This window comes from Dysidea avara, chromosome 3 (genome assembly GCF_963678975.1).
Source record: "Dysidea avara chromosome 3, odDysAvar1.4, whole genome shotgun sequence".
In the NCBI taxonomy this organism is placed as follows: Eukaryota; Metazoa; Porifera; class Demospongiae; order Dictyoceratida; family Dysideidae; genus Dysidea; species Dysidea avara.
The window spans coordinates 42,019,049-42,045,610 of record NC_089274.1 but is presented as its reverse complement, the minus strand read 5'-3'; the positions used below and the strand labels follow the sequence as shown (position 1 = coordinate 42,045,610).

Here is a 26,562-nt window from a genome sequence, read left to right as displayed (position 1 = left end):
AGTGCATATTATTTAAGTGTATACACATTTCTTGTAATTAACCATGGATGATAAGTGCACATGGCCAAATGCGATGATAAAACTACGCACAGCAAGAAAAACTGAAAGTACTGAAAAATTAATGTCTCCTCGAGCACTTACATCTCCCCCTTCGCTATGTATAGAGCAAATCAGCTATCTGGATAGTGATAATCTTGTTTATCACGAAGGATTTCACCCACAAATGGAACCAAATATCCTTGCATACTGGCATGGCGACTGGCACAAACTATTTACTACTCTCACAACGTAGTGATTCCATGTTACACTCACCACGATTATTTATTAGGCACATATGCGCCTCCATCTAACAGTTAGTATGATTTTTACAAATAGTTTTCTCCAAAAATTATAAGCACATGCACTTAACAGCCCAACTTTACAGTACACTTGTTGACAAAATACCCTAATAGAACAGTCACAGCTACTGTGAGAAGTTTAGATAATCAAGGTCCTACTGTAAAAACTTTTTTTCAGTACAAACAGGTAATTGTCTGTATAATTTATGTGCAGCCACAAAAACATACAGTATGTACCTACTTTTGGAATTGCACAATGCTTCTAAACCCCCACACTCTATCTCTATCTAGTCCATTCATTCCCCAGTCAGGTTTTTCAGGATCAATGTACATGTGATCCACACCTTCGGGGAACTGTAGCTGGTGAAAAAGTGGAACTGCTAGTAGCCACTCCCAGAGTGGTGTACCAAGTGCTTTGTTTGTGGCCATTGATACTGAGCAGAGGTGAGCAATACTACGAGCAACATCATCCCTGTGTAGTAAACAAGAAATATGAAACAGGACACATGCACGACTTTATAGACATCAAGACACAGAATAGTGTATGTGTCATTCAATTAATGCAAGGATATGTACACATGTACGTACGTATGTGATAGACAAGTGTACTTACGTAACACAGGGACTAATGTAATGCAATTTTCATGTGGCCGTGACTTAATCATGCCCACACCATATTTTACAGTGAAATTTTTTTTACAGTGAAATTTTTCTAGTAAAACAAGGTGCATTCCAAATTGGTCTGAGATGCATGCATTTAAATTTTATATCTTTGCAATGTACGTACTTGAACAATGAAATACAATACATAAAATGCATTAAGAACAAATTACATCATACTAATGAATAAAATTGTGTAAAATCTGATAGTTTACTATGGGCATGACTTGTAGTCACCACTAAACTATTAACACATAAACAGCACTAAACCATTATTATCAAGTCATGTTTTGATGTCCTGTGTCTCCTTGCTCACTGTATAAACCCACAATCAAGCTTTTTGTGTGCTTGTGCCATGGTGAGCACGTTTGAACCCTTAGCACAGCAACACCTTGTCGTACTGTTACCAGTGCCTACTATTGAAATTCACATAGCCCAATATGTGAAGCATGCCAGCAGTTTCCTACATGTGTAGGAGATTAACACATGGCACATATTAGTTATAACACTTTGCCTGATATAACTCTACTACGTATATACCATCTGATATACGTATACGTACATACATATGTCTAAAATGGTTCATACGTACATTGGCAGCACATATGAAATGATTTATAGAAAATAAAATGCGTACATAACAAAGCAAGTTTTACCTCAATGATTCATCCATTGTGGCAACAACATGTTCGTACTGTGGCTTTTCCAGCTGCAAGTACTTCAGCATTTTTCTCAGTGCATCAGACTCGGATGGGGGTGAAATTGCAGTTTTTCTTATAATAGTAGCCAATGCCATAACCACTTTAGCTGACCACACTTTTGCATAATAGGAGCTACTTCGATGATGATCGAGATAGCTGACAATATTTAGTATCCACTATATGAAAGCATAAGTTGACACAATGCTTAGTCAGCTATTAGTCCCTTCAAAGTCAGTACTTTAGATGTGTCTTGTCAATACTATAGCATGCATGTACCTTACTTACTTTGGGAGATCATTCAAGACATGCACACAGATGAATACACAAACACACACGGTGTCTGAAGAAAACCAGGCATTTAACACTGGCCACACCCAGCTATGACAGTAAGCCTAGTTAGGATTCTAGGAGAAAAAAGTATGAACTGTCCTTAAAAGCCTTGCTGCAGTTATACAATTGAAAAGGCTTACTGCTTTATAGCATTATATTTCGTAGGGTTACAGTTATTCTATAGCACTTACAGTGCAGTCTAACAAGTCATTGTAGTCATACAACAACACACTATAACTATATATGTTGTGGCTATCTTAGTAATATAGTTGTTGTACTGTGATACCACCAACCTTTCGAACACCATTGTCAAGGTGTTCAGAATTAGACATAGAAATGGGTCTATGTTCACTTTTGAAAGGCATAAACGTCTTCTGTTTAATGTGAAAATAAATGCCACAGATGGTTTCACACATTCCTGTGATGTCAAAATCTTCTGTTTCGGTGTATACTATTTTATGCTTTTGTAGAAATAAGGCCAGAGCAATCTCCCAAGCATTTTTGGTATTAATTCCAGTAGAATTGGAATAGTGATATATTTTATCCCACCGTTTCTCAGACGGAAAAACAAAACCATCATAAACATGATATGAAGTACCTACAAATGACAACAGAAATACATATGTATGTAATAATGAAGGCAAATAAGTGAAATACTTTATATACATTGTGTATTCTGTAGTGATGTGCAATACATATAGAATATTGTAACACTCCAATTGTATTGCATAATGGAAATATGAAGATCTGGTTTTATAAAAGTTAAAAGTGTAGCTTGGTTGTTTACCAATTTTCTAGACTCTATAAGAACAGTGCAGTATAATAGCTGGTACTAAACAATGAAAAATTATCCACCTTCTGTGCATTTATGTATTATAAAAGGAGTTTAAGTATCTTTAAACTAAGTTAATGTTGAACACGATAGCATCAATAGCAGATAATATTCGTTGTTGCCGCTAGTGCTTCTCGGTGAGTTTGTTCCTTTTCGGAACAGTTGTTTATATGTACAAAAAATATGATTATAAACAAGTGAACATAGGAGTTCCTGGCGCCTGGCACAATTAGCAATCACTGCACCCGATTGTTTCAGGTGCCTTTTCTTTTCTAGAAGCTTCACCTTGTTTAACGATTGTGGTGGACAGGCAAGTTCTAGAAAGTTCCTGACTGGTTTCCGATCTCAAGATGGTTTGGGTGTTCTCTATACTTCTCCATTAATTTCAGCCCTATTAAGCACACTGAGCAATGGAAGCTGCCATTAACATATTTTTTTGATTAGTTATAGTTTAAACAATGGTTGTACTGGAAAGTATAGGAGTTTGTACTACAGTGTATACCCTAATAACCAACAATATTCAAATGACTGAATTATATGCTTAGTATACAACTAACTATATATTATTATATCCAAATGATTCATTTATACTACTATTCAAAAAATCATTGCGGTTTTGACAACTGTTATTAAAAATGCATATTTTTTGCAACGAATGTGTACTTTGTCAGCAAGCAGTTCCAGTTAGCACACTCCTTCATGTCAAATATAGTACTGCACGGGATACCAATAGTTAGCTATACTTCAGTGTTATTATTGAACCATTCACCAGCCAAAATGGATTATTGAACCAGTCACTCCTCCCCCACTTGAAGTTATATAGTATAATGGTTCTTTGTTAGAGCTGAAACGGATAGTAGTTATTATTATGCAGTTGTCCATACTATAACAGTGCGACTGGGTTGCTTACCACTTTCCTGGACCCTTTGTAAACTTGTTATATAACAGTTCAATGGGGGTAATAGGTGGCGCTCAGCTGTCAAATTTTATTAACATCCCTTAACAGCACTTAGGGAGGGCTCTTTTAGAAAACTGTACTATATCATGTGTCATATCAGTGACTACACAGCTATTAAGTACAGATATATGCTCTTTCAGGTATATCACACGTAAATAATATTCTGTCAGGAACACAGCATATTATAAATGGGTAGCAATCACTCATGTAATATATACATGGTTCATTCTGTGTCAAATCAAAAGGTCACCTTTCCAATCGTGATAAAGCTTGGTGATTTGCATTACCTGTGGTGTTCATCACTCACACAAATTATTATCCTCATATACCCACATGGTTTCTTATTTACGACCATTTAAAGAAATATAGTTACAAATTCAACTGTAACTTTGTACTATGCAATAAAAACTTTGCTGTTTGAATTAAGACTATTTATTAACCTTCAACTGATCCATATATTTATTTAAAGTTGAAAACTTTAAGGATACGGGATACCCTCAAATTCCAAAAATAATGTTTTTGGTTGTAATAACTCGCATGTAAAATTACTTATGTATTGCTTGCACATGAAAGGCCACATGTCACAGGAAAGTATCTGTGCAGGGGGCAGCACAAGCTCATGTGAATTCACAATAGTATTGCACACAGACACTGAAAGAATTTCATATGAGCCAATAGTCTCTGTACAAAAGTAGAGGAAGGGGTCCAACAAGGCACGATATATACTTCAGTTCTATTTTGTTCGTTGTTTGCAACAGTGTGGTTCTCGATCGAACGTTATGGTGAAATGGGGCTTAATTACTCAAGTTGGAATATTGTTCGTGATATTTACACATTTGAGTATTGATAGTAATAATAAATAAAGTTCTACGGTCAATTGTTTACTTGTTAACAAACAACGTTCTACAATAAAAATAATAATGATCATCATCATCATCGCTTTAATGTTTGTATTAACATACCCGAATCACTAAAAGAGATCACTTTCGATTTTATTGGCCACTCCTATCTTTAAAAAATGCATGCACAAATCAAATAACAACATGATGGATAACAAGGACAATGTTATAGAGTTAAGTGATGATGAAGAGTCTAGTGAAGAAGAACTAAGCAAAGATTCCAGAGAACACGGTTCTAAAGGTAGGCAAAAGAAATTACAGCTGCTAGAAAATATTACTAGTGTTGTATGGAAATTTTTCAGATTTATGGCAGGCCAAGATGGAAAGATATTGGAACTAGATAAGCAAAATCATACAGAAGTATACTGCAACAAGCGTTATGCACATATTAAATACACTAGAGATACTAGTAACATAAGGTATCATCTTGAGAAGCATCATTTGACTGAGTATACACAAGCCTTGTCAAAACAAGCCACTGAAGCTAGCAATAGTGGACATTCTTCAGCTCCTTTAACTAAGTGTAGCTTCTGAGCTGAGTTCTGAACAATTACAAGGAGTTCGACACCACTACTCTGTGACCTCGGAAAGATACAAGAAGTTGTCTCCCTGTTACATAAAACAGTCAACATGCTGCAATTTTTAGGAGCAAATCCAAAGTAAATATATCACTATACTTATTTTATCACTTGTCTTTTTTTTGTAGCTTATCTTACTTGTCTTCATTTACAGCTGGATTATACCACTTTTATGTTCTCGTAAGTTGTATCCTATAATAAGTTAACTATTGTGATACTATCAGCTATCATGAACACAATCTTACTATCATTCGGACTGTAAAGTTTTCACTAACGCACAGCATTAAACTGATATTGACTGTTGGACTAGGTGATCCTCTATCATGTAGCCATGAGGAGTACACACCCACACTGTGTTGTTCTTGCTGTAGACCCCCACCCACCTGGTGGCCAAGTGCACTGATACTGATATTTTATTGGTATTGACCATTTTTGTGGTATCGGATTGGTATTGGCTACGGTTTAGGTGACTGATACCATAACTGATACTTTGTATGACATCATTTAATTGTTTTTCAAGATGGCAGCATACATAGCAAGTGGAATGGACTATTATATAACCAAGGAATTACTAAAGAAGCCAGTGATTATGATAGTTAGTACAGTTGAATGGGCAGTAAGCTGTGAAACAAGATTCACTGAAGCCATATGTGTTGATTGATCATCATGATTCAATGATGCATGATGGCCACAAAACCAACAAGCAGTGCTATAAGACATTAGCAAGTGTTGCTTATCAAACAAAGTGGAGATACTGCCTGTTTCTTGTAAAGAATGCCTCTATGGCAAAGTATTGGTATCGGCCAGGTATCAGCAAATTTTCCACCACAAATGTATCAGATCAGCTAGTAAAAAGTAGTATTGGTGCATCCCTACAAGTTACTCAAGTACAACAACTGGAGTATATACCATACGAGTTACAGATGTGATGAGTCACACTTAGCAATCGGGTGGGCCTTAGTCTCATCCTCCTCTTGATGAGCCAAACTACTGATTCATCGTCATTGTAACTGTGATTCCTTGTTGCTACCTCAATTGACTGGGTCTTGAAGCTGTACACCATGACTTCTAATTTACATATAACATCTCATGAACATTTCCTTCAGTTGATTGGCAGGAACATCAGTTGGAACATCTAGAGCTTCAATACAACCATCATATCTGTAGTTATAAAGGTATGCAATGGTAACAATGCATGATACTTTTCATTCCTGGAATATGCCATTCTGGAGCTCAAGCTATTGTCCATTGACGTTGTGCTGCACCATGCCTTCTTGCATGGCAGCTTTGCAGTAACTGAAACTTTACACTTCCAATCATTGTTGGTATACAGTTAACAGCATCAGCTGCAGCAAGCTTGAATGCATTGCATACACAGCTTTCTTCCACTTTGATGGTCCGCATACAGCTCCTTCATTATAGCGTAGACCACCACCAGCACACCAACCACCCCATGATCCAGATTAGTTTCTATTGATCTGCTTGCCACCATCAAACTTGGTCTGTAAGCGTATCCAATGTTCACACAGATTGATAGCGCATATTGCAAGTTTATACAATTGATGGGATATGTTTTCATTTTTACCAAGTAACTGAGGCGCTTTCCCTACTAGTCTGCTAATTGATTGCTGGATATCACATATCATCTGTTGGTCTACCTCAGTAGTGGTTATTGGAAACAAACACAGGAATTGGGATAGTCACCACAGTAGGAACAGCCACAGCAAAACAACAGGAACAACCACAACAACCGCCACCTCCATCACAACAGGGTATCATTGGAGCAATGGCCAAAAATATAGCGGAAGATGCAACAAATGACACAATCAACAACACACATCAGTTATGATCAATACAATTACTACAAACACTATCACATCACCCTCTTCTTACCCAAGTATGATTGATGTAATCATCTCTCAAGTGGGGATGCCACTGACAATGAAGGACTGGATGATATCAAAAGTACTGTACATTCCACCTTCTTTATCAAGGTGCCATATGTGGTACATGTACTTTGCTGACAAGGGTAGGGTGAACTGAACTGTCACCATCTCCATCGAATGGAGGCCATGCTGTATTTCTGACTGGTGGAACTGATGTCGGCCTCCATTGCTGATGAAGACCAGTCCCAAATGAGAAAGTAAGCATGCTCAGGTATAGTACCCCCACCCCAAATGCATTGTGACATACTGCACAATACTTGCTCCTCACTCCCATGAACAGGATCTTCCCAGCCTCCTTTATGATGATGATGCCTACACCAGACTTGGAATTATATGAATGCTTTTGGGAACATTTGTTCCAGCTACTATCTACAATCACAGTGATCCTAGGTATATCGTATCTGTTGTCCTTAAAATGAGCAATAGCTTTCTGTTCCTCACCAGCCTGCTACATGAATTCCATTGAAAAGAGTCCGCCACTAGTCTCCAATACATTTCTCAATGACCATTCATCAATAAAGGTATGCCAATTAAGTACTGCCATTGACTTTCCTGCAGCCAGATTACACTCTTAGTAGCAACCTCCACTTAAACACTGCTAAACAGCAGCAGCAGGACAAGATGACAAACCGAGCAATAAGTGCAATAAACAAGTTAATAGTAAATTTATGTGGTTTGTATTTCCGCAAAATGATAGTTTGTATGTGCAAAGTTATTGCTGCTCTACAATGCATTCTTTGCTGCCAAAAACAGTGATAGATGATCAAGCATGCTTTATTTTGATGCTTTTGCTGAGTAGTTGAACATATTTTTGAGGACTGATTGTAAAGTTATATTGAAATTCTACCACCATTGCTCGAGGAAAAAACAACAGATTTTTTGAAACATTAATGATTAAAGTTTTCAATGAACCATAATTAAGCTAATATCCCATAATTTATGGATCACTTGAAAGTTCAATCTGTTAACAGTTGTGAAATCTTTATTTTAAAATATAAACACAGTGTAAAGTTCTAGTTAATTTTGAATGATGGACAAATTTTTCATGAACATTTGTGGTCATCCATTTTTATAAGCGACAACATTCTTGGAATATATTTACCCTTGGATTACCAATGAGTAGGTAACTTTATATAATTTCATGGCTGATATAAGCAGTCATAACTTTGAAACAAAATCACCTATTGACTTCAAATTGTTATTTTAATAATTTGAAACCATGTTTTAACCATGTAAAATAATGCCTCAAGAAGAAAAGGATGAATTTTCAATGCAAACATGGCTGTAAAGGTCACCAAAGGTCAAATCTGTGATGGCACTATATAAATAATAAATATCATAATGAGTGCAATTTGTGTGGAATTATGTCAAAATTTTAGCACAATGCCACTCTACTACTAGGGCTTCAGGTATACATTTTACCACTCAATGACATGCTGCACATATTACAACTATAAAATATTATAGGAGCAGGGTGCAGCACTTGAACTTCTGAGTAATTATTCTACCATATAGCGGGAAATTTCCACAGGGTGTAATTTTCGGATATTTTGGAAAACTAAATAATTAGTGAAAATAAGTTCCAAAATTGTTTATTCATACATAGTCTACATTTAGGTAAAAATCGTGAGTTGTCATAGCACTCCTCAAGTACTTCAAGGTGTGTAAACAGTGTGGCGATACCAGTACAACGGTCTGCTAGCTAAATAAATGCCTAGTTTTGCAATTATTGTTGCCAATTCAAATGTCACCAGAATGATGGAGATATCCAGCGGAAGCCACGTGGTGAATTTCAGGTGTATGCATAAAGAAAAGGCAGAAATAGTGAACGAAAAGAGCAGCTGTTTACGGGATTAGTGCCACTATTACTCAGTGTAGTTAGGCATTACGCGAAGTCCATTACATATGGCGGAGTCCATCACGATGTAATCCATGACCTGATGACGCACAGAAGTCTTCACCTGCCTTGCCAGAGCACGATTCTGTATATTTCCATGAAGTGCTGATTGTGGTGTTTATCCGAAAATTTATTTCCGAAATAGTTCACAATGATCATCATCCGAAAATTTCACCCTCCGGAAATTTCCCACTATACGGTAATACATGACACAATAACTGTAACTATGAATTGAGGCTGTGGCATTTCAGATAAAGAAAGTAAATTTGGTAGATTTGTGAGACAGCTAATTATCTTCAATTATTTATACACTGGACAAAACATAACACTTCACATTAGTTACCAACTAACTTATTGATGAGTTTTGATCAAATTCCAAGCAACGATTGTATTGACCTGGAAGATTATATAACCATTCCCAATAAACACACTGGTTAGTAGAATGATGAACAGTATATTTGTATGCACGCTTCTTGTTTAGGAAGTACACTGGAAGTCTCATTCGTGCTCTTATCTCAACAGCTTGATATAACTGGTTACTACAAAAAGCACATGATAATATCACCACTCAGTATAATTTACCGATATTGTTACGTACTATTGATCATGCCAAGTATCAAAAAATAATTCTTCGAAATCCTTATTGTTTGTATTAAATCCATGACGAATACTCAGACGACAGTGATCATTCCAATTCCACATCTGACTTGGAACAAGGAGATGGAAAGTAACCTGAAAACTGAATCAACAGTTACATTTAAGCAACTAAACATACAGTTTAATCAGCATAGCACTGAGTACGTACATACTGTAAGAAAAATTCTGAACAATCAAAAAGGTGTGATCATGGTTATTACACAGACTCATGGAGTTACTTAATTGCATGGCCAATAGAAGTACAGGGGTAAAAAGTGCATTTCATAATGAAAACACTCATGACCACTATAGGGCAGCAAGTTTGGATTACGCACTTGAAACATAAAGACCTGAGGCCTCCTAAGTTTACCTGAGGCTGCATGCCAGCAATGTTTCACACCATGACTGATTAGTAATATTTATCCCCTCCAAAAACACCTTCGCTGTAAAAAAAGGCACATCCAAGAAACTACAAGTACCTGAAAAAAAAACAGCTCAGCTGAAGAAAAAAACTAACAGGCAACTGAAAGAGCTGATATCTGGAGCAGCCAAGAATCAATGTTGCTACAACTACCAAAGTTTTACCAAATCCATGCTCAAGTAAAATGAAAGTAACTGGCAACCAAAACAGCTGATATTTGAAGTGGCCAAGAATAAAATTTATTTTGATACAACCAACTACAATTATTAATGAAGTTGTAATATTGAATCTTAATCATTCAACTGTGTTCTGTACATTCATCCCTGCTACATCGTAAATTAATTCTTTGTTACTCTAATTGGCTGGTAATTTGGTCACCTTTTTTTTTCTCTCTATACTGACTATCGAAAAAGGCGGCCAAATTACCAGCCAATTAGAGTAACAAAGAATTAATTTACGATGTAGCAGGGATGAATGTACAGAACACAGTTGAATGATTAAGATTCAATATTACAACTTCATTAATAATTGTAGTTGGTTGTATCAAAATAAATTTTATTCTTGGCCACTTCAAATATCAGCTGTTTTGGTTGCCAGTTACTTTCATTTTACTTGAGCATGGATTTGGTAAAACTTTGGTAGTTGTAGCAACATTGATTCTTGGCCGCTCCAGATATCAGCTCTTTCAGTTGCCTGTTAGTTTTTTTCTTCACCTGAGCTGTTTTTTTTTCCAGGTACTTGTAGTTTCTTGGACGCACCTTTTTTTACAGCGAAGGTGTTTTTGGAGGGGATATCACTAATTTTTATCAGTTAAAGACTCAAGCCATGGGGGTGTATGATGAATTCTGCATTGTAGCGGTGTTGAGACAAAACACAAAGTGATGAACATATATCATACATTCCTAGTACCTGTGAATTGTTATTAGAACCAGAGCTGGTGAAAACTGCAATTTATTGGTCTGGTCAAGTAATGGCTACTGTCAGGGTTACCACTAAAGATGTGTGCAATACACTTATTTGCAAAGCATGCTTTTATAGGTTGTCTGGGAGGATACCAAATCTGAAAAATGACATAGCAACTCCGTGATTTACATCTGGGAGTAGAAATTTAACACTTTATGCTATATTGTTTGATGACTGTTCTATTAGGGTATTTTTATCTCACCGTTCTATTAGAATATATCAATACTTTTCCATGAATAAAACCTGCTATGGCCACTGCCATATAGACCATAAGGACAACTCAGCAACTTGGTTTGCCAGTCACAGCACAAAATGCTTTGCTGAGGGTCTATTTTAGAAATCACACAAATGTGTGAACACCAGATTTTCATTTCAATACATAGACACACGTATACATCATATACAAGCACAAGGCACACACAAAATATGCCAACACTATACATACTACTACCCATGTACACACATATCATATACACCACATATTGGTTGTACTTGATGTAAGCAAGTTGATATCACAATGCTCTCGTAGGTGAGCTGGTAGCAGTAGTGCTCTTACGTACTTGGTGTTAAAAAGTTCTTGCAGTGCTCAAAACAGAGGTACTGGAGACTAGTGAATTAAGGATTATCAGACATCATATTCAATCACAACTGATAATTGTTGCAATGTGAAATCAATATTAGTTGCTTATGTATAATGTGTACATGATTTATCCCACAATATGATTGCTTCTTTTGGTATGAGGCAGAGGACTGAAACAACTTTTAGAAGGGAGGATGGCCGTAGCCCAGATGTTTGTGACAGCAGGGACCTGAGGATATGAGGACGTACACATTAGTGTGTTTTTTACATGCAGACATGCCAACTATGGGGATTTGCTGGGGTATGCATATGCCTTACAGGATAGCTTTTAAAAGAATTTCCCTTTGAAATTGAATCAAGTAAGATTTTTAACAGCACCGATTTGGTTAACTGCATGGATGATTTTTTAGTGCAAATATTTCGGCATAACTGTTCTTCCATACAAAAGCTACTAAGAACAATTATTATACCTAAGATGGAAAACTGGGGGAGGAGACAACATCATAAGACAGACCACCGCGATGCTCGGTGCGGTGGATTCCTCAATACATTAATTGCCAGTGTACTCCCATCATGAGTGCCACCACATATAGTTCAGTGGTTAAAGGACACACGGTCACAAAACTCACGATCCGTAAGAGTATTGACGTACATTTACAAGTGTTCACGTGCGCTACTGGAGGTGTGAAAGGGACTTCCCCTACTAGCACAAGTGGTATTACCAAATACAGAAATAGCGCATCACCTTGATTGTGACCTACTTTGCAAAAGTGTGTAGATCAAACTGTAAGTTAATATCGCTTATAAAATGTTTTTGTATGTGTGTAAATAAGGTGCATGTGTTTCAGTCCTTCTCTTCAGTCTTGGCTGAACTTGAATGAATTAATTAGAGTTATCAGTTGAGTGCATATTAGGAGGAACCTCAGATGGTGGTTGCTACTTTATATAGTTGTTATGCACCTATCAATGTAAAGCCCCACTACCACAGGTCAGGCGTAGCCCATCACTAAGTGTTTTTTTTTTTTTTTGAACCTCCGTCACAAATCACAAGCTTATCAGTATTAAATTGACACGCAAATGACTAAATTATGTGCGCCACTATGCGGTAACACCAGGGGTTGCTAGTAAATGCGCACACACAGTCACACACTATCACAACATTCAACTCGCTCGTGAATCCACCAAACAAAAATATTAGAGACACACTTCTATGATTACTCACGTGGTAGAGAATTTTTGAATCTAAAAAGAGTGACCCGCTCTAAGTGACTTCTCCATGGCAAGAGTCGCAACTCACAATTGACAAAGGAGACCAGATGATGCTACGAAAAACTGCCTATGAGGTGATAAAGTCCGGTTAAATGTACCAAGTTTCTTTTCTCGAGTCAATCACACTAGATCTTTGTACGCAGTGCAGTGACATGCCAATTTTTTTTTTACTTTGTCAGTCAGACAGGTGGATTAGTCACAAGCTTACAAGTTCTGCTAGCAAGACAGGTGGGATTTCATGCAATATATGGCATTTGAATTTCGCCAAGTGAAGTGAGTGAACACGTTATCCTGTCAGCAGTGTGCTAGGACTGCAGCACAGGCTGTGGCTAATGTAAAGTAACTTGTATTTGCACTAAAATATTAACAATATAGTTCTACCGGACTGTGGATGAATTTGTTGGAGTACAGTTGTGGCACATGCGATAATGCTTGACGAATATACCTCCGAATATACCTCCATTGATAAGTGATAAGCAATCAGTAATGAAATAATTACGTAGCTTGTTATTTAAGTTGTAATAATACAACATTGTATGTTGTGTAATAATACAACATTGTATGTTGGCTAGCCCATCATTGGGTTATTAACCTTTTTTACAATCATTAACGATTTTGAGTGTTTCGTGGGGGAATGCCTGCCCCTCCATCACCTTCTGGCTAGCTACACCCCTGCCACAGGTACGGCTGAGGTGGGGATTTCAACCCTGAAAATTATTCCCCACCTACTGGGAAGTACTGGTGATACAACATTGCCCCACATATCCTGACATATCTCCCAGTAGCAAAACCCGGGGTTAGTCGGGCTTTGCACAATCACCCATTGTGTCTGTCACAGTGTAGCTATTCCAGTTGCAAGTTATTTCAAGCAGGTTTAGTGATGACAAATAGTAAGTCAGCATCCATGAAATGCTGCATCGGTGTGTTTCTTGGACAATGACAAATCCCCACCAGGAAACTTAATGGTCCATTCCCTCACCAACTCGACCTTCCCCCACCTTCAGCCCGTACCTGTGGTAGTCGGGCATTACATTGATAGATGCATTAAATGTGCTCCTGTTACATAATTTGTTGTTTATACTATGAGGTCTTAACTGCGTCACATTATCCTGCATTTTCAAGGTCTCATTATTGTGGTGTACTGCATCATCAACACCATATTGCAAACGTCTGTGTTATGGGCAGATTGAGACCAATGATTACATGTATTGTGATTATAGCATCATGATTCTCCAAGTCAGTTGGAACTCGTGTTTGAGTATCCTGAGTGTTAAGGGTCCATATTTTTGTCTTTGTAGTGCCCACTTTGCCAACTTGCTGTTTACAGATGTGTTCTCAGTAGTGTGGGAATATATCAGTTATAGATGTCACTATAGTTGTGAGTCTTGACTGGAATTTCCAGGAACTTTAGCTGCCGGTAAAAGATAAACACAAGTGAATATTTGTATGAATAAGGCTTTTTGGCTGCGTGTTGACTGGCAATGGTCTAAATGATTGGATTTATTTGTGTTTTAGTCAGGCACATGTTACTTTATGTAAGATGTTTGGTGTCCCGATAGTTTCACAGATCTAATAGTCAGACCGTTTTCTTTCCCTACCTAGTTCTGGGATGAATGTGTATTTCATGATCACATTCGAAGGTTCTGTAAATTTATGCTAGAAGGTGTGTTTCTAATATTTCAGTGCAATATGCATTCATATATTTTTGCAGAAATGTACTGTTGTCATTGAGATAGTGTTACAATGTAATCTAAATCTTTTTTCTCAAATGTTACTATGCTTATATACTATAGTAACCATGGTAACTAATGTTTGTTGGTAAAATGCATTTGTCACATATCTCCTTAATGAACAAATGTTCAAATTTTCAGACATTTGTCCCACCACTAGTTATTTTACAGATTAATTACTAGTAATGGCTCTAACCACCAGTGTCTAGATCATGAGACTGCCCTGATTATGAAGGTGTCCTGGTTTTCCAGGTATATTGATATCAAGAGTTAATAATATAGAGAGGAGAGTGTCTAACGCCGTATAGTCCTGTAACAGATGATTGCGCAGAAGTTAAACGGCTTCTTTTCCGCATAACGACAGACTGGCTAGTATATTTTCGCATTTAACCACAAAGGCTATCCCAGACACAAGGGCGTGCGTTCAACTCCATGTTCAAGTTCACCACGAAGAGGATCGCTCTGTTGCGTAAAGAAGTGTTGCTGTTAACCTCGAAGATAACTCTGGGGGAGAGCGTCTGAGAAACCAATAAACACTGAACCAAAGGCGGAGTATCGCTTCGAATTTTCACTGCGTCGCCATGTTACCCTACCTTTGAGCATTCTTCAATTGAAGGAGCACTGTTCCCTGTACATACAGCTCAGACTTTAGCTCAGTCTTCGAATATTCTCGAGGATTCATCACGGTGCGGCTAAACTAATTGCGGTAAGGAAACGAACAAATACTAGAAGCCTGTACGTTACACGGAAAGGAAGCCGTTTAACTTCTGCGCAATCATCTATTACAGGCCAATACAGCGTTAGACACTCTCCTCTCTTATTATTAACTCTTGTTGATATGCAATGAGATTTTGTAGAACCTTTGGCTGATGGTTAATGTGTTTTATAGTGCATGCCAAACTTGATACCTAGGTTTAGATTGACCACACAATTAACGTGTTGTGTTTCTTGACAGGTCCAGTGAAATTCAGACATTGGTTTATTGGAAGAAGGCATGCCATTAGCTTGGCCAGATGACAAATGGAGGATTCGCAGACTGCCTTAGTTGCACCCCACCCCCATCCCCTTCTTGGCAGCACTGAGGATTGGTGTCCTGTCAAGTACACAATGGCAGATCCAACATTAAGAAGCAAAGCCAATAATCGTTCTTAGTTGTCTACCAACATGGGACAGTGGTTTATTTTAAAAGTGCACTTTGTGAAATACTGTATTGTTGTATGTATCAATTATTAGCTTATGTGACATGTGATGTTAATCACTAGCTGTCTGGCTTTACTGTGCATGAGCATCTTTTCGTCAGAAAGTTAAGTATGAATTGGGAGTGACAATGTCTACACGAATGAAAGCAATCACGTGATATTACATGGGTAGCGCTAAATGGAATTATACTGAAAACACTCTCCCTAGGGAAGTTATGTTCTTCACGCTTTCACAATACGTTTATATGAGTGTTGGGTTTGTGTCCACGCCGTGTCTTTAAAAGTTATCGTATGGATTAGGCATTTGGTAAACAAAATCCGCTGTACAGGAAATCCAGTACTAGAAAACTCCTGTGCCAGTATTACTCCACAAAAGGCAGTTACATTCAATGATAATAATGGCGATAATGCTAACACAAGCTGAGCTATCAGCGAAATGAAGTGAACTTGGTCTTATTTTTGCGGTTGCGACAAGATAACCACTCATTTACAATTCCGGCGCCCGTTGTGCAATACATTTCTAATAGGAATGATTGTGTAATTCAGGGCTAAAATTGTGAAATCGTCCCTACACGTAAATAACTCACGGTAGTAGCCGCGCGCATTTTATTTGCGGCGTGCGCTTTGTAGTTTCTTGGCCGCGCGCCTCACTACCGTGAGTCTTGATAAGGAATTATGTACATAGCAGTGTGCGAAATAACTTTTCAGACATGTCCTGTCGTACTGTAAGGGCATTGCAAAACTTGAGTGGACATCAAGCAATTTGACTGGACTTTCATTGTTTCTCCTTTCCCGTGTTTCTACCACTTGGGATGTTTGTTTCAAATATTGGGACCACCAATGTACTGTAGAGCTGATTACTTATCAACCACTCACTGATACTGATAGTACAGCTATATTTTAAAGGGTAGCTACTGGCCACATGAAAGGGCTTGTATAGAATCAATTGGGCCTTTGTAGGAAAGGAGCCATAAGGACTTCAGTCAAGGCCTTCTACTTGCCTTGGAATGATATAATTATATGGTCACACTTTGCTTATGCTGGCAGCTGCCATGGGGGTTAGAATATATAGTGGCTCTATCCCTAATATGAACTAGTATATTAAAAATTATGAATTTAAAAATGAAGTAGGGATCCAAGCGATAAAAAAATAGTGAAATAAGAGATGAGCAGTGGTAGTTATTACAACATAGCTCAGTGGGAAATCCCTACTCTGGCATTAAACACAAAATAATTGTGATACCATGCCAAAGTAGCGATTTCCTACTGAGCTATGCTGTAATAACTACCATTGTTCATCTCTTGTTTCACTACTTTTTATCGCTTGGATCCCTACTTCATTTTTAAATTCATAATTTTTAATATACTAGTTTGTTTAGTTTTTTGTTAAAGCATACAGCTAGCTATAAACGTGTGACTGTTCTATTAGGGTGACTGCTGTATTAGAGTATCTTGAGTCAGCATGCAAAAGATGTGTGCTTGCCCAAAAAGGGTGTGGTTTCAATCAATTATTAGACTAGAGTATCTCGAATCAGCCTACCAACTTGAAGGTGTGTGGTCACAAATACAGCTAGCGTAAAAGGGGCGTGGTCTCGATAGATAGATTGATATACGTAGAATAAAGAATGGGCATAATCTTGTGACCTATTGTGGAGTATCAGTACCTCCGTACAGTAGCGTACTCTAAGCACCTTAAATAATTTTGTGGCATCTATTATGCTGCTTAAAGAAAGTGTTGATATGGAAAATTAACACCTCGATATGGTTTCGTTGGATGAAGAAGACAAGCAGCCTGATTGAGGATAAAAGAAGACAAGGCGGAAAAGGGTGTACACTTGTCGGAACCCCAACAGGCACATCCCACCGGTAAGTTTGTTGTTGTAGCATAAAATGGTGACCGTGCACTGCTTCGTTTGGGCTCTAGGCTTGCAACTGTGGTCAGTGAGTGAGGCAGTGAGGCGGTGATACTAAAATTGGAGTTTTTGGAAATTAAAAAAAAAATTATATCCGGCCACCTGTAAGTGTTTTGTTGTATTTAATGTATTATATGGACTAGTACTATTCCGTAAAGGTGGTTTTCGCTGCATACAATGTCTGTAGGGTGATTTTTAAAGGCAGAATTTTGGGCAGCGTGCGAAACATTCACCACGATCTCTACTCAAAGGGTACAACCGTACCGTTTGATAGATGTACCGATGCCTTGTTCATTCTAGCTAGTTGTACAGGTGATCATGAATACCACAAGTAAAAGCCACTAATTGCAATCAGGTTATAAATACATTTTACTACTGCAGTACAGGTGACTGATACAAGTAGGCTGGTACAACATTGTAAACTGTTAAGCTCAGAGGTTAACTTGGCCATGTCTTTGTGGTCAGTACAAACCAAAAACACATAACTTAATTATGTTAATACCATCATGTCTGGCCTCCCTCCTAGCCTAACGCTAACACTATAAACTTTGAAAGGACACTATTTCCAGACAAATTCAATGATGGCCTGAAACCTGATGTAATTGACTGGAAATTGTCCGGTGTCCGGATGTTATTTTGCACACTGACATACGTACTTCAAAATGATTAAAATACACCTGTACTTTAATATGGCAGTCAGATGATGCAAAGGAATCATAAGGACTCAGGAGGTCCTTTTCAAAAATTCAGCATACAACACTGCACTACATGTACAGTGGAAAAATTACTGTACTTGTAACGCTATAATACAGTACGATAGTAACTGTATAGTAGGGACCACAAAGGAGTAGGCGTGGCCCACGAAATAATATCACCCAAAAATCAGCCTCAATTTTCCCTTACGACGATGAGGCAGTATTGGTGAGGTAAAACTAAGCCCAAACAAGCTTTCATATCAACCCGAAACACTCTCAACAAAAGTTGTTAAACGGAATTTTAAAATTTTTTTATTCAATGGAATTTTCTACTGACTGACTGAGTAACTGACTGACTGATGCCTTCAGACAAGCGTAACTCGATAACGGCTAAGGCTACAGGCTTGATTTTTTCACTGTTCGATGTTGCTTCAGCCCGACAGGTGTTTTTGGCATACCGCAGTACGTACAATGCATTCTTCATGGACTTACCAGTGTCCTCCTTTGTGTCCCATTCATCTTTGTTGACAGGTGTCGATTTGGCGCGAGCACGTGATGGCTTCCCTTCGAAATGGAAATCGTCCGTATTTTTCATCGTGGCTATTTTGATATGCAGAGGTGCTTTTCAAACAGTTCTTGATTCGTACTGCTGTGTAACGGGTTGAACATAGCCGACAGCGAAGCGTAATGGATACTTCACTTTTCAGACGATAATTAATATGATTGGGGCGTGCGGCACGATTTCTTTCTTTTGGTATCATACCAAAAGAAAGAAATCGTGCAGTGCACCCCAATCCACGCATACCATATGTGCGGATTGTGGAGGTGCTTTTCGAACAGTTCTTGATTCGAAATGCTGTGTAACGGGTTGAACATAGCTGACAACGAAGCGTAATGGATACTTCACTTTTCACACAATAATTGATATAGCTGGGGTGCGCGGTGCCTTCTCAGATACAGTATGCGTGGGTTCACCAGTCATAATAAAATTATTTACAAAAAAAGTTAACAAACAAGTACACGAAAAATTTGGAATTTGCAACTAGAGTAGGGACCATAGCACATCGATAAAAAGTACTGAAACAAGTTGGAGTAGTCCATGATATTAAATCACTGTAAAACAATAAGAAATGTTATATCCCTACTGTGCATTTCCGTTATGGTATCTTGAGCACAGTAGGGATATAACACTTCTTATTGTTTTACAGTGATTTAATATCATAGACTACTCTAACTTGTTTCAGTACTTTTTATCGATGTGCTATGGTCCCTACTCTAGTTGAAATTCCAAATTTTTTCGTGTACTTGTAGTAAATTAATAATAATTGCTATCTAGATTGCAAATTGTGCAACTCTCTTGCAGCTAAATTCTCTTGTTTGCAGCTGAACTCTCTATAGGGTGACTTGTTTGTAGCTGAACTTTCACAGGATGACTTGTTTGTAGCTGACTTCTTTACAGGGTAATTTCTAATGTAGCTGAACTCTCTTCAGAGTGACTTTTGTAGCTGAACTCTCTACAGGGTGACTTATTTGTAGCTAAACTTTCTATGGCAAGACTTGTTATGTAATTAAACTCTCTACTGGGTGACTTGTAATGCGGCCAAACTCTCTACAAAGAGATTTGTAACGTAGCAAAAAAAAGTTATGAAATCAAAGGTGGCGGCCATGAAATGGCTACAATGATGTTCATGATAATAAATAATTTTATTAATGCACTAAGGCTATTATTAAAAATTATTATCATCCACATCATTGCAGCCATTTCATGGCCGCCACCTTTGATTTCATAACTTTTTTTTTACCCAGGCTTTTTGAAGGCCATACCCTTTTTATACAGCTTGGCTATTTTTGCATGGATTTCACATTTTTTTGTAGTTTAAATATGTATTCAAAGTCAACCATAAACTGGCTGGGTTTGTTTTACACAAATCATTCTTCATACCTACAGATGCAATGAAGATGATATATGATCAAACTAGTGCTCCACCAATACAGAAAATACCTACTGATCTGATACTAAAGATAATTTATAGTGATATTTATTTATTTATTATTTATACTGAACAGTCAGCCCTGCTGGTATGCACACGAAAAAGAGTGATTTAATTACAAGTGCAAAAATGTGATTGTAAAGTGATGCAGAGTCAAAGGTTTCGATATAATTTTGTGCTTGCTTGTTCATTGCTGCATAAAGTTGTAATACATACGTATGTAGTGCCTGTATTTATTTGTAAAAGTGTTTCATAACAAAGTAAATTCCTTCCAAGTTAAGTATACTATTTGTCTATTAAGATCTTGCAGTGACTGTTCTATTAGAGTACCTTGATTTTTCATGCAAAATGTGATAAGTTGCAGTTGCTCAATTTTTACAAAGCAAATCCTGCACTTTTCATAATACAATTTGCCTGTTGTCACAAGTTTTATTACAAATCAGAAGGCTTTGTTCATATTAACATGTAATTGGCATAATTACAAGGATATGGCAACCATTTTGAAGAGTCACATGAGTGATTACGTCAAAAAAGTTCTTTTTATAAAAGGAGCATGGGGTCGATTTCCATTGGCTTTTTATTTGGCTGTGACAGCTGTCAAAGATGGCAGAATCTACAAGCAATGAAGAGTTGGCGAAAGCACTTTCTTTATTGTCTGATAGCGTCAGGACGACATTACGATGCTAAAGGGTGGAGCCACACACAGTGGCGTGAGTCTACAACAGACCGGTTCGCAATGCAGTGAACTTGCTGACCTTGGTGCCGGTCTCCAACTCCCTCCCCCCAAGAGAAGCAGAGCTGACGAGGACGAAGAGTTAGAAGAAGTTGACGAGGAAGACTATGAAATAGACTTGGAACCTTCAGGGCAATTTGTCACTCTGTCAGATGCTACCGCCACCTTCCTGGAGGTGGCCTTCAGCGCCAAGTTATGCAATAACAAAAGGAAAACCAAGGCGACTATTCCAGACTCCCGTTGGATCAGGTGTCCAAAGATTGATGCAGTTGTGGCAGCAAATGTTTCCCCAGCTGCTCAGAAGGTGGATAGAGGGGTGAGCCATCTACAACAGTTTTGGCTCGATGCAGTCACACCGCTTGTAATGATTTTGGAAAAAGTGGAGGACTTGGACATTCCGGCAGAGGTGATAACTTCCATCCAGACCTCGTTACAACTCATGGGCAAAGTGAATTACCACAACTTAGTTTCGCGTAGGAACGTCCTCTTAACCCAGCTCAATCCTCGACTAAAGCCTTTGTTTAATGATGCTGATTTCAAGGACTCAGCACCATATCTGTTCGGAGACAACTTTGATTCTCTGGCTAAGCAGCGTTTGGGCATGGTAACAGCTCTGAAGAAGACAGCGTACATTGATAGGGGAAGTCAAAGGGGTTTTCAGAGAGGCCACCCCCAGAAGACTCAAGGCCGCAGGGGTGGCGGCCAGTTCAGCAGTCAGTACCGATCAACCTAGGGATGGCAGGCCTCAGGCAACAGAGCCTTCAAAGGCCAAAAGAAATGACTAGACACCAGCACTCAGCTGACTGTACCTGTACCTCATTGTGTAAAGACTTCATTAAAAGTTGTTATGCCTACCCATGTTATAAATGCATAAATACATCACCTGCAAGTACTCATCAACCAGATGAACCAGTCAGTACAGTGTCCACAATTGGCTGGGCAAGTACTACACTTCCAGTCAAACTGGGAAGTACTAACGCAGGACCACTGGGTTCTACAAACCATAGCTGGTTACCACCTCGAACTAACAACAATCCCCTTTCAATCCAGGGTACTCCATCAGATAGAGGCCTCACAAGAAAGCCTGGCTCAAATTACCACCAAGGTATCCAAGCTTTTAACCAAAGGGGCAATTGTGGAGACTCAAATCATTCCATATAGTTTTGTGTCTCAGATATTCCTTGTGGAAAATAAAGGATGGGGGACAGAGGCTAGTAGTAAATCTAAAGTGCCTGATTCACTTTGTAAAAACCGAGCATTTCAAGATGGAGGGTCTGCACCTTCTCCCTGACCTGCTACAACCACTGGACTGGATGGTGAAATTGGACCTGAAGGATGCTTACCTTCAGATCCCAATTCATTCAGACTACCAACACCTCCTAACTTTTCAGTGGGAAGGCCATACATACATGTTCAAGTCCCTCCCATTTGGCCTATCGTCAGCCCCAAGAGTGATTACGAAACTAATAAAACCAGTGGTGGGTTTCCTGAGGCAAATTGGTTATCGCCTAATAATATATCTAGACGACATTCTAGTGATGCACCAGAACAAAGAACAGCTGCAACAGATCACCCACCTGGTTTGCAGTCTACTGGAGAATCTAGGGCTGATGGTGAACCAGAAAAAGTCTATGACAACACCAGTGCAAAGGTTGGAATTTCTGGGTTTTCAAGTGTGCTCTATCTCAATGAAGTTCACCATCCCCTCAGAGAAATTAAGGAAAATAAAACAAGCTGCCAGGAAAATTCTGGATCAGCGGATAACATCAGTGAGGGAGATAACCCAGTTTGTGGGGAAAACTGCTGCCACCGGAAGAGCAATCCCCTTAGCCCCTCTGCATTACAGGGCCCTACAAATGTTGATGAACTCTGTCATGCCCTTAGACTACACTCAGGAGGAGATTGCCAGGAAGTACAATACAACCCTGACACTGATCCCAGCTTGCAAGGAAGATCTCAGTTGGTGGGCCTCTCTAGAGAAGGTTCCCTTAGGAGCACCAATATGCAATGTACCCAACAGTACTGGGGCACTCAGATGCATCTGGAAAGGGTTGGGAAGCAGTGCTCAATGGTTGCACACAGACGGGGGTCTGTGGTCGAGCAAGGAGGCAACCTATCACATCAACTACCTGGAGTTACTGGCAACATTCCTGGTGACCAAGGCACTTGGGAAGGACTGGCAGGAGATCACAGTTCTTCTTCAGCTAGATAACATTACGGCAGTGAGTTACATCAATTGGAAGGGGGGTACAACCTCCAAACTGCTATGTCAACTGGCTATATCGCTGTGGACCTGGTGTAGCGAACGCAAGAAATATTTGATGGCAGAGCACTTACCAGGCCATCTGAATTCACAGGCAGATGAGGAATCCAGGATCATGAAGAATCGCTGTGACTGGATGCGCAACAGAACAAATTTTCAGTGAATAGAGACAGTGATGAGACCACTCAAGATAGACCTGTTTGCATCCTGATTAACAAGGCAACTTCCTCATTTCTACAGCTGGAGGCCAGATTCAGAAGCAGCCTTCTTCTGATCTCTCTACAGGGTGAATTGTTTGTAGCTGAACTCTCTACAGGGCGATTTGTTTGTAGCTGATCTCTATCCAGGTTACTTGTTTCTAACTGATCTCTTGGATTGTTTACAGGGTGACTGCTCTATTAGGATGACTGCTCTATTAGAGTATCTCGATCTCGCACTTGCCACACCAAGTTGGATTTCGTGTTATAACTCCTTGGCTTTAAGTCTGATTCTTCTACACCATTGAAGAGCCTTTGTAAGATAATTACTCCATCTGTACAGCGAATTTCAAAGCATTACCCCAAGTGGTTTTTCTGGTAAGTGTGGCAAGCTAATCTCAATTGCATAAATGTTACACACTGTTGGTTTTTTTTTTGTTGTATCTTCCTGGTTTTTAGCTTGATTTCCTGGTTTTTAGCTCGATTTCTTTCAAACCAAAAAAGGTTTGAGGTTCAATAGTTAACCTATTCACCCACCAATTTTTAGCTTCTTCCCATAAGCGGTTTACCCTGTAGGCATGACAACATATTGGTGTTATTTTTCATGAATAATCACTAATAACTCCCTGCTTGTTTATCATATTCCAGCCAAAGTTGGTACAGAGATGTGCCTTTATACCCCCTCCTGTGCGCCAAATTTCAAGGTAATCAGATGTGGCGTTCGTATTTTATAGCAGTTTTTGTAAGTGTGCGAAAAGAGGAAGAAAATTAATAAGAAAACAAGTTGATGTTGTGCTACCTCTAAAAACCAGGCGCCATGCAGTTGTCTAATTCATCTGGAATAAACTATAGATCAAGACACACGGTGTGTCATGCAGCCCAAGAAGCCGGCACGCAACACCCATGAGTATATTGACAGGAAGAAACGCAATTTTCGCACCTCCATAGCTCTGTGCTGCCTTGATGAAACAAGACGATTGTTGCTGTGGACACACCCTCCATCTTCAGCACTTCTCATTCCAAATTTGAGCAAAATCGCTTCAAGCGTTCCCGAGATATGCGACTTCAAAAATTGGCTTAGTTTCTTCGTTTTTTTTTCCTTCTTAATTTTCTTCCTCTTTTCACACACTTACAAAAACTGCTATAACACGCGAACGCAATATCCGATTGTCTTGAAATTTGGCACACAGAAGGGGGGTATAAAGGCACATCTCGTTACCAAGTTTGGCTGGAATATGATAAACAGGCAAAGAGTTATTAGCGATTATTCATGAAAAATAACACCAATATGTTGTCACGCCTACAGTGTAAACCACGTATGGGAAGAAGCTGAAAATCGGTGGGTGAATAGATTAACTATTGAACCTCAAACCTGTTGTGGTTTGAAAGAAATCGAGCTAAAAACCAGGAAGATACAACGAAAAAACCAACAGTGTATAACAATTATGCAATCGAGATTAGCTAATAAAAAACAACTACTTGTCACGCTTACCAGATAAACCGCTTGGGGTAATGCTTTGAAAATCGCTGTACAGATGGAGTAATTATCTTACAAAGGCTCTTCAATGGTGTAGAAGAATCAGACTTAAAGCCACGGAGTTATAACACGAAATCCAACTTGGTGCAGCAAGTGCAAGATCAAGATACTCTAATAGAGCAGTCATCCTAATAGAGCAGTCATCCTAATAGAGCAGTCACCCTGAAGAGAATTCAAGAGATCAGCTAGAAACAAGTAACCTGTATAGAGATCAGCTACAAACAAGTCACCCTGTAGAGAGATCAGCTACAAACAATCCACCCAGTAGAAAGATCAGCTAGAAGAAGTTACCTTGTAGGGAGTTCAACTACGGAAAGAGATAGTTCAGCTAGAAGAAATCACCTTGTAGAGTTCAGCTACAAAGAAACCACCATGTAGAGAGTTCAGCTACAAACAAATCGCCCTGTAGAGAGATCAGCTAGAAGAAGCTACCTTGTAGAGAGTTCAACTACAAAGAAACCATCATGTAGAGAGTTCAGCTGAAAATAATCACCTGTAGAGAGTTCAGCTACAAACAAATCTCCCTGTAAAGAGATCAGCTAGAAGAAGTTTCCTTGTAGAGAGTTCAGCTACAAACAAATCACCCTGTAGAAAGATCAACTAGAAGAAGTAACCTTGTAGAGAGTTCAGTTACACAGAAACCACCATGTACAGAGTTCAGCTACAAACTAGTGACCTTGTAGAGACACCAGCTAGAAGAAGTTACCTTGTAGAGAGTTCAGCTACAAACAATTCACCCTGTTCAGAGATCAGATAGAAGAAGTTTTCTTGTAGAGAGTTCAGCTACAAACAAATCACACTGTAGAGAGATCAGCTAGAAGATGTTACCTTGTAGATAGTTCAGCTACAAACAAATCACCCTGTAGAAAGATCAGCTAGAAGAAGTCACCTTGTAGAGAGTTCAGCTAGAAGAAGTTACCTTGTAGAGAGTTCAGTTACTAAGAAACCATTCTGTAAAGAGCTCAGCTACAAACAAATCACCTGTACAGAATTCAGCTACAAACAAATCACCCTATAGACAGATCAGCTAGAAGAAGTCACCTTGTAGAGAGTTCAGCTACAAAGAAACCATCATGTAGAGAGTTCAGCTACAATCTAGTGACCTTGTAGAGACATCAGCTAGAGGAAGTTACCTTGGAGAGTTCAGCTAAAAACAATTCACCCTGTTCAGAGATCAGATAGAAGAAGTTTTCTTGTAGAGAGTTCAGCTACAAACAAATCACGCTGTAGAGAGATCAGCTAGAAGATGTTACCTTGTAGATAGTTCAGCTACAAACAAATCACCCTGTAGAAAGA

General features: G+C 38.7%; 1 protein-coding gene and 1 long non-coding RNA gene across 4 annotated transcripts in view; one reads left to right on the top strand and one right to left on the bottom strand.

Annotated features, from left to right (window-relative positions):
- LOC136251039 (E3 ubiquitin-protein ligase rnf213-alpha-like) overlaps positions 1 to 26,562 on the bottom strand; it is a 148,213-nt gene that overhangs the window by 106,396 nt on the left and 15,255 nt on the right. For all 3 annotated transcript variants that reach the window (XM_066043416.1, XM_066043417.1, XM_066043418.1), the window contains exons 3-7: positions 9,738 to 9,878; positions 9,491 to 9,678; positions 2,323 to 2,627; positions 1,655 to 1,875; positions 580 to 810 (exon numbers count right to left, since the gene is read on the bottom strand). In XM_066043416.1, the coding sequence (XP_065899488.1) occupies positions 580 to 810; positions 1,655 to 1,875; positions 2,323 to 2,627; positions 9,491 to 9,678; positions 9,738 to 9,878 (1,086 nt within the window). The remainder of the gene's footprint in view (positions 1 to 579; positions 811 to 1,654; positions 1,876 to 2,322; positions 2,628 to 9,490; positions 9,679 to 9,737; positions 9,879 to 26,562) is intronic.
- On the top strand, positions 14,279 to 15,985 carry LOC136248287 (uncharacterized). Its single transcript, XR_010697749.1, has 2 exons — positions 14,279 to 14,425; positions 15,694 to 15,985. It is a non-coding gene; the product is annotated as an uncharacterized lncRNA (long non-coding RNA).